Source organism: Mandrillus leucophaeus, unplaced genomic scaffold, assembly GCF_000951045.1.
Source record: "Mandrillus leucophaeus isolate KB7577 unplaced genomic scaffold, Mleu.le_1.0 Scaffold455, whole genome shotgun sequence".
Classification (NCBI taxonomy): domain Eukaryota; kingdom Metazoa; phylum Chordata; class Mammalia; order Primates; family Cercopithecidae; genus Mandrillus; species Mandrillus leucophaeus.
In genome coordinates this window covers 1,001,206-1,013,211 of record NW_012104865.1, presented here as the reverse complement: position 1 = coordinate 1,013,211, position 12,006 = coordinate 1,001,206, and the positions used below count along the sequence as shown (strand labels likewise).

The window sequence follows — 12,006 nt, the reverse complement described above, 5'->3', positions numbered from 1 at the left end:
GAGGCAGAAATTGCAGTGAGTTGAGATAGTGCCACTGCACTCCAGCCTGGGTGACAAAGTGAGACTCCGTCTCAAAAAAAGAAACAAAATTCTAGTTCTTCAACATTCTCACCTACACTAGATATTGTCAGTATGTTTTTTTAACCTACACATTCTAATAAGTGTGTAGGTGTGTCTAAGTATGGTTTCAATTTGAATTTTCCCAAGTGATTAATGATGTTGAGTATCTTTTCATATTTGCTACCCATATATCTTCCATGATAATGTACCTGTTCAAATATTTGACCCATTTTTAATTGTGTTGTTTACTTTTTGGCTTTTGACAGTTCTTTATAGATTCTGGATATGAGGCCTTTTATCAGATATATGTTTTGCAAACATTTTCTGCCAGTTGGCTTGTCTTTTCATTTTTTTAACGGTGTTTTTTAAAGTTTCTTTTTCTTTTTTTTTTACTATGATTTTAGGCTATCTTCTTGGTTTGTAGGCCCTCATATTAACCAATTTGTACTAATTTCTGATTGGCAAAATTATAAGTTTCAGAATTGGAAGGAACAGAAGAAAAGAGACCCTAAAGATAGCATAGTTCTATGTAACATTTACTTGAGGAATATAGCAATCAGGAACTTTTTTGGCAGAAAGTCCAACTGTAGTGGCTTAAACAAGAATGCTTTTCTTCGTTATAAGAAATTCAGAGATAGGCAGGTGTTTGCATGCATTTAGAAGTTCCATGTAATCAGAACTGACATCCCTACACTTCCTTGGTCCTTCTCTCTGAAGTTGAAGGTTACCACTACAGCTGATAATATCCACACACAAGACAAGAAGTAGAAGACAGAGAAAAGACAGCACTTTCACCATGAGAGCAACACTTTCCTAGCAGCTTCTCACCTGCTTCCAATTGAATTGTCATTGGACAGAAGTGTGTCATATGATCAGACAATACTGGGAGAAGGGGATTGAAACTGGGGATTGTGTGAGATGAGTCCATCCAGTGTCTGCCTCAGCAGAAAGTTTTAAATAACATCAAAATACAAAAGGCAATAAACCTCTACTATAAAAGTAGAAGAAAGAACAATCAAAATCCAGCTTTAAATTCAAGGTTTTTAAAAACTTGCTGCTGGCTAAGCAACTAAATTCTAATGGCACTTTTCCAATTGCATCTTGTGTATGTATATAATAGTAATAATAGAAATAATAGCAGCTATTAGAATGAAAGCATAATAAGAATAATGGGTTGTGGTTTATGAAGTCACATACTTTATCTTCTTTGATTGCCTCTTTGAATATAGTCTTTTACATAATAGACAACTAAGGTACACAGATAGTAGGTTACTTAAAGTCACATAGAAAAGAGATCCAGAATGAGAAACTCACAATAAAGGCTGTCATCCCTAACCTACCTTTCTGTACCAATTAGGGTTTTCAAGATCAAGAAGAACGATACAATGTAAAGTTTATATTGTGGTAATGTTTGCATGACCTGTGTATGCAAACTTGGTAAATAAATTAAAGTGAAGCTTGGATTTCATTTATACTTGTTATTCTCTCAGGGATAAAGTTTCCATCCAGAAAAAGTATTCTGTTTTCATTTAAATACAAAGAAAAATAAAATGGAAATTTTTCACTTAAAAAACTGAAAACAGCCCTTCTATAGTGAAAATTAATATTGTTTCAAATATTAATTAAAAACAACCATTATTTTTTACTTTCATAATTTAGCCCAGGTGCCTAACACATTGACTAGAATTGCTCCTAAATGAATGTTAGCTGAACAAATGAAAAAATGAACTTTCTGAACCAACTCACTATAATTTTATTGCTTTTTTTAAGTTAATATATCTTGTTCAATTTTCAGTAGCTTGGAATAAGTTCTAACCATGCAAAATGCTATTGCATCTATGTGATTTATTCAAGGTTAGGAAATTACTAATGCTAAAATATAAAGTAAAACCCTTATAAGTTTCTATCAGTTATTTGGCTTACACTAGGAACTAAACCCATTTTACCAATGAAATGTGCTTACAAATGCTGTAGCTGAAATTTATCATACATTCTGGGACCCAAAGGATTCAGGAGTCTATAAGTCCCACTAATAAGCCCCTCATTAAAGGACATATAACTATTTTCTCTTTTCCCTTTAAGAACTCTCTCAGGGTATCTGGTAAAATACTCCGGCTTTCCATGACAACTTTCTTCAAAATTTTACAAATACTTTAAAAATTGTCTTTGAAAAGTAAGACAGGCGTGGATATATTTTGTGCCTTAGGAAATGAGAGGCTAAGGAAGTTCATAAGGTGACACAGCTAATGGAAGTAGAATTAAGATCTCCAGGATTTGATCTGACTGTACAACCAGATCATGTCCTCTTCAGCTCACTTTTGAAAACCAGCTAATCAGAATCTATTGTGTTTTGTAGAAAAAAAAAAAAAAGACTGGCAATTATATTGAATTCATTCCATTAAATCTTCATATATTATCATCATAAAGGAAGATTAAAATGATATTTCACTCTGGATTAATGAATTTATTGGTTTCAGAATTGTTGCATTGTATATTTGCAGCCATCACTTGTTTAATTGTATCCACTGTATAAAACCTAGATTCCTTTATTCAAAGTACAAAGAAATGCTTGTAACACCTGTAAGTTTTTGTTCACACTGATGCTGCCAAAATAGTAGCGATCTGATGCTGTTTTAATATAAGAAAGTCTGACATGGTTGAAAGAGGAAAGATTTTGAAGGGAGATAGAGATGAGGTGCTGTACCAAATCTGCAACAAATTAGCTGTGTGGTCTTCGGTATGTTCCTCCCTCTGTGATTCAGTGTCTTTGTGTGTAGAGGGCCCAAATCATAAGTTAAGAGAATTAACTGAGCTCATAGATATAAAATGCTTAGTATTACATTTGGTCCATGGTGATTTCTCATGAAATACGTACTAGAATTATAGTAATTTACTCCAATAAATATTTATTGAATGTTTTACAATTGCCTTTACTCGGTGCTATCCAAGTGTGTTTTTACGGCTTGCTAATCATTACATATAAGAAGAAAAGGTATAGCTTAATTCCTTAGATCAGAATTTATCAATCTCAGCACTATTGATATTTTGGCAGATAATTCTTTGTTGTGTGAGGTTTCACTGTGCACTGTAGTAATTTAGCAGCATCCCTGGACACCACATGCTAGATGCAGTAGCATCCCACCCCTACCCATTTATGATAACCAAAAATGCCTCCAGATGCTGCCAAATGTCTCCTGGAGGGCAACATTGTCCTCAGTTGAGAACTACAGCCCTTGATCAATTATATGTAAAGAGTGTTCACGAACTGCTCGTCCTAGGAGATTTTCCCCAAAAGATCCATGGTCAAATAAGATGAGAAACGTGAAATGCCAACAACAGCATAACAATGATAGCTAATTTTTGGAAACACACTACACATGGCAAACTGTTCTTATTTATTCCTCATAACAGACCTAGAAGTTACTTAATATTTTAAGGCACATTTTTAAAATGAGTAAATTGAGGATCAGAGAAAGTAAGTAACTGACAAACATGATACAATTTAATTGCACAGCTAGGTTTGCTTCCAAGCCATCTCCAGAGTCTGTGAAATTATCTACTATACAGTATTGATCCTTGACTATCCCACTTTTTAATTCAAAATCAATTTGGGATCTTAAGGCTAATTATTCTTAATTTGTGATATTTATTAGGTTACAGGTATTTACTTTATCTCCAGCACTTACAAAATTACCTTTTGTTTTAATCAATTGATGACAGTAGTCCAATTATTTGCTGAACGATTGTCTTCATAAACATCCTTGGGTGCAGGCAAAGTCACTTTCCCTGGCAATGTTAACCAAAATAACCTCAAACAAATTCAGATGGCCAGGAACTATGGAAGGAGAGACTCACTCTGCTTGAGGGAGGCAGAAAACATTTAATAGAGGAGACAATATTTGAATTTGACCTTTTATCATCATATTAAATTTGGATGAATAAGAGTCTGCCAGGTGGAAGGGCATTCCTAGCAGAGAAAACGGCATTTGCCGAGACCTGGGTAACTTGGAGAGTTCGGTGTGTCTGAGGAATGGTGGGGGTGGAGAAAAGAAAACAGGAAAATAGAACTAGAGAGAAGACTGAGTTCTGCATTATTATCTGTGGCTTGACTCCTGTAGGTATTTGCCCTAATCACCTTTGCAGTAAGGGCAGCAGACAGCCAAGAGCACAGTAGGGACATGGTCGGGTAGGTACTTGATGATCACCAAAGTGTGTATTGTTTGATGGCAGGGAGACCCAATTAAGACACTAATGCAATGCTTTCAGCGAGAGGTAATGAGCTAGGGTGGAATGAAGGGTCAGATTTGAGAGAGTTTGTTACAAGAGAAGCAGGGCAGGGAAAATCCTCCTCTGAAATGGGCTATTAGAGCAAATAAGTGGAATTTATTTTTGGAAAGGCTGTCTCTATGAAATAAAATAATGCATTTCCAAGGAAATAACCTGCAAGTATGTTTAGCAGCTGTTCAGGTAACCTGGAGAATTTACAGTAACATATCTCAGATTCCACAAATGATCTTCTGGAAACTTGTTCCTGTCCCCATTCAGATTTCCCATAGAAATTGAACGCCTCATAATTGTTAGGTGGAGATTCAGAGCTAAAAGTTAGATTCTGAATTGCGCTGTTCCCTTTTTAGTACAGACTACTTTGTCAATTTCCTTCTAACCAGGTCACCTGGGAAAGATGAGTCAGCCTTAGTGGCGCTTCAACCAAATGTATCTGAGAAATTATGAGCCAGTCAAAAATGTAGGGAAGAGATTAGTCCCAGACCCTCAATAAATAGTTGTTGAATGGGTGAATTAATCAAATGTTGAATTCACTTATTTCATTTTTGACTTAAGCATGTAAAATAAGATTAATAGAAAGGAAGAAAAAAGAACCTTTAAAGTTTCAATTGCAGTTTTTCCCTTTTCTTTTTTACTGAAATAGCTAATGGATCACTCCCCAAAAATACTCTAGCCTAGTACCAAATGGACTTTTATTGCTATGCATTATGGAATAAATTTTTATGTTTACTATTTAAATCCAAAATGAACATATAGTCCAACACATTTAACCTTGTTACTTTTTTCCAAACATTTTCCTCAAGGTATCCTTTAAGGTTTTTTTCTGTACTTTGTTTACGATTAAGCAATTTATTTTTACCATGGATACAAAGATTTTATAATCCCATCCCTGGCAGTTTACAAGAAACAATTTTTTTCTACTACATTTTAATGATTTCTGTAATTGTATCTAAAATCACAATGAGTAATAATATCTTCTGTTTAAGGAGTGCTATTAGGTACATTCCTAATCATCAGACCTATTTTATTTTGTGATACAGAAGTTTTTTCCTACAATGAAAATGTAATTTTCTTTCTGCAATAAAAGAATTATTATTCTTAATGTTCTTACACATTCTTCTTTTTATGTGAACATTTTAGGTGTATCAATATATGCATGAAACGATAACTGTTAATGGCTGTCCTGAATTCCGTGCGAGGGCAACAGCAAAGGTAAGGCTTGAGTAACTTTAAAAATATACTTGACTCCAGTTATCTAGTAATTGATTGTGCGCGTGTGTGTTTCAGGTATTCTCGTGTGTACACTGTAAGAGAATTTAGACATCAGTGGCAGCCCAGAGTCTAGAACCAGTACTACTTCTCAGGTAAAAATCCTAATGGAAAATTGAACGTTTCTGCTGCTTCTGTAGCTTAAGAAAGGAGAATGATTTCATTAAACTCACTTAATGTCCATTTGGCACAAGCAAATCTACTGGTTCATTGTGGGAAATACTATATGATTTTCTGACACATTCTTCTGATCCGAAAGAACCTGTATTGTATTCAGTGCATGAAGATTTATTTGCACCGGTCTAAAGATTTGATTTCAATTGGACAGGAAAAGAATTCACCTGACACCCACTGATCTAGGATACTTCTACGTATTCAGCTGAGCAGTGGGTAACTTGCTGAAAGGGTGTGGCATTGACCTATAGAAGAGGCCTGTCACCTTTTGTGGTAGTGACCACATCTGCCCTTTAAAAACTCAAATCCAGAGATTGTAGAGACCCTACTAATGGAAATGTTATATCAAGAGGATGGTGAAATTATCAGGAAAATAGGCCATTAGGAAATACCAATTTTAAACTAAAATCACTGATGCAGCTCTTCTTTTACAAACACACAAATGTTATAATAGAAACATGACTTGCTTTTAAAAATACTTTATTTTTCTAATAATGTATAAGAAATAACCATTGAAAATGATTAGAATTTTCCATTTAATTCCTTTGTGTTACATCAACGCTTGTTTAGTTTCTCTCTTGAGTTTTTAGTTTTTACTCTGTAACTGAACACTGTAGATTTGTAAGGTTTTTTTGTTTTGTTTGTTTTGTTTTGTTTAAACTCGGGGAAAAAAAGGGTGTTATTATCATTATGTCATGCTTTGCTTGTACTGAAGTGGAACACACACAGAAAAATGATCCCTACGTGGTTTAATTAAGGGGAAAGTGAATTGTGTAGTGTTTTACCATTCTCATTTCTTATTCATGTAGAACAGCAGGATAGCAGCATAATGTTGCAATAGCACAATATTTTCTGGTTGTTTCTGGGCTGTCTGCATTGCATCCATGTCAGCCATTAAAATCTATGCATGACAATGAGGTTTGCATGAGCAAATGCATGTAGCTAAAAAGAAGCCATTGTTTTCATGTCATTCACTACGTTTCACTAAATGCAGACAGTAGCGTAATGCTAAATTGATGTGATAATGCTGTGTGTGGAAACGAATGTACAGTTGTTGGGAATAAATATTTTCACAGTCTTGAGTAAGTCACTTTATAGTAGGCATCTAATCAACTGTGGTCAAGGTGAATTAATAAAAGTGAAAAATAAGCAGGCAGGGAATCATTTCTTGATAGAAACTACCTAAATGCTGTCATTTTATTTCCATGGGGTTAGAGGGAACTAATGGTAAGTTGTTTTCCTGAACTCATTTAATGAAATCAGTACATGAATTTTAAAACATATTATGTCCATATTAAATGGTGTTTTGTATATCTAGGCCTAAAACCATTGACTATTCATATTGCCTATTTTGTTATAATAATTGAAATATTAATGTATAATATAGGAAGCAAAATCCTGTTCCTGATAAGATTTCTCAGTATGGAATAATAGTAAGGAATATTGGTATAAACTAACAATAATCTGTTTGAATCTATTATTTTATTTTAGTTTTCATTCTCTTTAAGGCATCCTTAATTTTTTAAAAAAGTTAAATTTGCTAAGCTTTTGGGTTGGCAATAGCAAGATTACATATGTATTCAAAAGTATGTATATATATAAGTGCTCTTCAATTTATTAAAAAAAAAACTTATGAACTTTTATGTACAAGCACCAGATTAGACTGTGTGTCATACAAAAGAGTGCAAGACACCATCTCTGCTCTTAAGGTGCTCATAGTCAACATATGTATAAAACAATTATAATATAGATAATACATATAACAAAGTTATTTGGACTCCAGGAATAGGAAGAATTGCATCTAACCAAGGTAACTGGAAAAGATTTTTATGAAAACAGGAAAATTTTGTCATACCAGATAAGCCTTAGGAAGCTGGAAATAGATGAGTGGGACTTTACCAAAGAAAGAAATCCTAGATGGCATCTAAATGAAGAAAGGCCTCTGCTTTTTGTGTTCTTTCTTTCGCAGGAGAATACTATAAAAATATGAGAAGTTGCCTGAGCTACCCACTGCAAAGCATATGATTAGCCTTATTTCCCTCATTTTATTACCAAAAGACTGTCTTTTTTTTTTTTTTTCAGGCAACAGTTGCAGCTTTTGCAGCTAGCGAAGGCCACTCCCACCCTCGAGTAGTTGAACTGCCAAAGACTGATGAAGGCCTTGGTTTTAACGTCATGGGAGGAAAAGAGCAAAATTCCCCCATTTATATCTCTCGCATCATTCCTGGAGGGGTCGCTGAAAGACACGGAGGCCTCAAAAGAGGAGACCAGCTGCTATCAGTGAACGGCGTGGTATGTTTATAAAATAACCAGAGATTTTCTCCTTAAGCACATTCCTTTTTTTTTTTCTCTGCTATTACTGAAGTCAATGTTGAAATCCTAGAACAAATATTAATTTTATGTCTAACCAGCTTTCTAAACATTGATGGATATTAAACCTATAAAAGCTGTAATATAATTTTTATGTCTCATTTCATTATGTTCAGTTATGATAAATATCAACGAGTTGAAAAAACATCCCAGGAAATTAATCCAACTAGCAGACTTTCTTCCCATAATACTCCAAGTAACATTTACAAGAACAGAGTAATTTCGAGATACTTTTTATCCTAAGTTACTATAAGCATATACATACGTTTTAAGAATAAAGACATAACTCCTTACTTTGTAATGTGTGTGGGTTTTTCATTTTAATTACAGAGGAAGGGTAATTTTACTGTTTATATAATAATAACACATATGAAAAAGGCTAACGCACTCAACATTTTTTTTTTTTTTTTTTTTTTTTTTTGAGACGGAGTCTCGCTCTGTCACCCAGGCTGGAGAGCAGTGGCACCATGTCAGCTCACTGCAAGCTCCGCCTCCCGGGTTCACACCATTCTTCTGCCTCAGTCTCCCAAGTAGCTGGGACTACAGGTGCCCGCCACCATGCCCAGCTAATACTTGTATTTTTAGTAGAGATGGAGTTTCACCATGTTAGCCAGGATGGTCTCAATCTCCTGATCTCGTGATCTGCCCGCCTCGGCCTCCCAAAGTACTGGGATTACTGGCGTGAGCAACCATGCCTGGCCCCAAAATTATTAAAGCCAGATCTACAGCTATAGTATAATAAAAACATATTAGCCTTTCTCCAAAAAAGAGTTTGATTAAATTACCTATTCATAATATATGCTTTCGTTTTTAAATGTAATTAGAGTAAATTAAAATATCTAACATTTTAAAGTAAAAGTATGATTATACATTTTCTCATAACTTATATTCTCTGGATGCCACCACTTCCACTTATAATAAGGGGTTGCTAAAGAAATCGCTTCCTATGAAATGAACAATTTTTTCCCTATAACTTCCACTTATATTAAACATAAATTACCTAAAAGCATACATTTCAGAAATATAAACAGAAACTTATCAATGTTACCTTTTATTAACCTAAGATCTTTTTTCTAAGAACTTAAAGATTTTAATATATAAACTAGATTTCAGTTATTTGTGACCAGATTGATTTATGCTTGGAACACAATATCCAAAATCAAATGCAATTGGAACATGATATTTTATTGGTAACTGTGTAATTAAATTCTTCTGTATTCATATATTGAATTTTATTCATTTGTTTTCTATTTTTAGACTGACTAGTAGTTTCATGGAACCCAAAACTATTCCTTCAACTCTGCTGTCCTCTAATGTATATAAAAAATCTCAACCCATGAATATTTTATATCACTTCAGCATTCCAATAACTATTTAGTTTTTTCTATGTAATAATGTTTTGAGATAAGCTTTTTATTGACCTTTAGATAACTTTGACTTTTTCAAATCATGTTTCAAGTGATAATTTCAGAGTCTAACTTTCTGGTAGAGGACTCCAGAACTAGGTCACACAATTGTGTCACACAGAGGCTTATGCCCCAGAGTATGAACTTGCAATTTCTCTGAATAGATTATATAAATCAAATAAGGTATAGATTTAAAAACAATATAAAAAGTTTAAAAACTCAAAATATATTAACAGTAATTATAATTGTGTAAAGTAACAATAAATATATATATAATAAATTTAATACATGGTTGACTTTGAACTATAAGGGAGCTAAACAGACTTTGTTTAACATAAACATTTGCAGGGAACACTCTGTAGGCATGTCATAATTACCCATTCCTTGCAATGATGTTTTGATATACCTGGGAGGTGGCAGTTACCTTATCTGGAATCAAACACATAAGGTTCTACAACTCAATAGTCAGATTATTATGGATTAGTATCCCCTAAACTTGAATTCCCTTATATGAAAAAAGGGAATAGTAACTAATTTGAAAGGGCTGTGATGAAGAATAAAATGAGGCAAAATGTCTGTTCAGAGCTATCCTGTGTTAATTTGCTCATACAAACCTTTGACAGGTAAATGTGGCTACTGGTGAAGGTTGAGGTTGGTGAGGATTAACAACCTCCCAGTGATACTGCTTTGGCTAGTTAGGTTAAAAGTAAGTCTTACGGCAAATTCTGCTACATATATAGGTATATGTTAGCAAACATTTATTAGCAAGAAGGCAGTGTTCGACTCACAACCCCTTCCATAAATTTGATAAATCCCCAGGTCTCTGTCCATTTAGGTGTTCTAATCGTAACCTTAGAAATGAGACAACTTTGTTACCCTTATATTCAACATCAGACAATCAGAAATCCTATTAGACTGACAGCTGAAAATAGGGTAGTTTAGTGATCAAACTTTGGTCATCAATCCTATGGTATAGGCCATGGGCCTCCATAAGATTTTTATATCCTCTTCATGCAAAGGTGAGGAATGTCTCCAAGATTGTAATATCCCACATATATTTAAATCTCTCATTTTACCAGTTAAGTTCCATTTATAACATTTACCTTGCTTAGTTAATGGGCCACTAATTTCACCAAAGAAAATTTATTTCTGACATATTCTTGCTAGTAAGTAAAGCATCATTTTTTCACTGAAGTAGGTGCAATAGCTGCTCGTATAGTGGTCACCTCTAGAGTATTACTTTTCCAATATAATGCTGGCTAACTACCCTAGACTGGTTTATTAAGCTCCTAAATTTGAAGGTTAAAGTATTACACATTCATATAGTCAAACTATATATTATAAACTAACTGTTTTATACTGTTTAAAAGTAAGTTATATGCTCTTTAACAATGCCTAATATTGACCAGGTGTTCATCAAAAAGCAATTTTCTGTAAATTGACTTCATGACCCAGTGACTTGTTCATAGTCACACAAATAATAGTTAATCCAATTCTAGAACTCTGGGCTTCTAACAGACACTGAGCCCAGAGGTTTTATCAGTGTAAATAATTCTAGGCAGGTAACAATATTTAATGAAAAAGAAATACTCTGTAATGGAAAGGCCAAAAAAAAGAAAAGATTAGCAAATGATCGAATGATTTGTATTTCTGCCTTTAAATAAGGTGCCATTTCAGGAGATTAAATATGGAAGATTTTCAGAACATGCCATTCTAAACTGAGAAATGTTGAAAGGAAGTGCTTTGGAGGGCTAAAGCAAACCTTAACTACTTTAGTATAAGTTCCCTGAAAAAAATTTCTGCCCTATTTAAAAAGTAAAGAAATTATTCCATGGACATTTAAACATCTGAAAAGACATCTGATGTGATGTCCTGCTTATCTTTGATTGTTTGTCTAATTTTATATTTTGCCTGCATTTAGAAAAAGGATATGTCACGGGTCTGCTTAAATATATATATATAATTATATACATATATATGTATATAATTTTATATATATACACACACACACAGAGAACTATTAACATGGAATGTTAGGTTACGAAGTGTGATGGAAAGGTGGGAAAATCAATAAATAAAAATAAAGACAAAATACAGCAATTGAACAATTGATTTTTTCCTCCGAGCTTCTTAGAAGTCAAAACAGATGGAAACTCATGTCAGCTCAGCAATCACTGGGAGAGAAAATTTTTTCTATCGCTAGGCACCAAGAGAAATTTCCCATGGGAATGTTACAAATGAGACATTGAATCACCTAATACAATTCCACAGAAAACACAGAGGCCTTTGGTGTATGGCTACTTCTTATGTCAGTCCTCAGTGAAACCTTACAGCTGAATGCTGAATTAAAATTTAACATTAATAGGAGGTCAAAATGTTACAGTAAGAATTTATACCTTTCTAATGATCTCCTTTTCACCCTTTTATGCTCAGGAGACTTCAT

General features: G+C 33.9%; 1 protein-coding gene across 1 annotated transcript in view; it reads left to right on the top strand.

The window, feature by feature from the left end:
* Window positions 1-12,006, top strand: part of LIN7A (lin-7 homolog A (C. elegans)) — a 154,344-nt gene that overhangs the window by 92,739 nt on the left and 49,599 nt on the right. Inside the window, exons 3-4 of the mRNA XM_011994386.1 lie at window positions 5,485-5,556; window positions 7,870-8,079. Of these exons, the coding sequence (XP_011849776.1) occupies window positions 5,485-5,556; window positions 7,870-8,079 (282 nt within the window). The remainder of the gene's footprint in view (window positions 1-5,484; window positions 5,557-7,869; window positions 8,080-12,006) is intronic.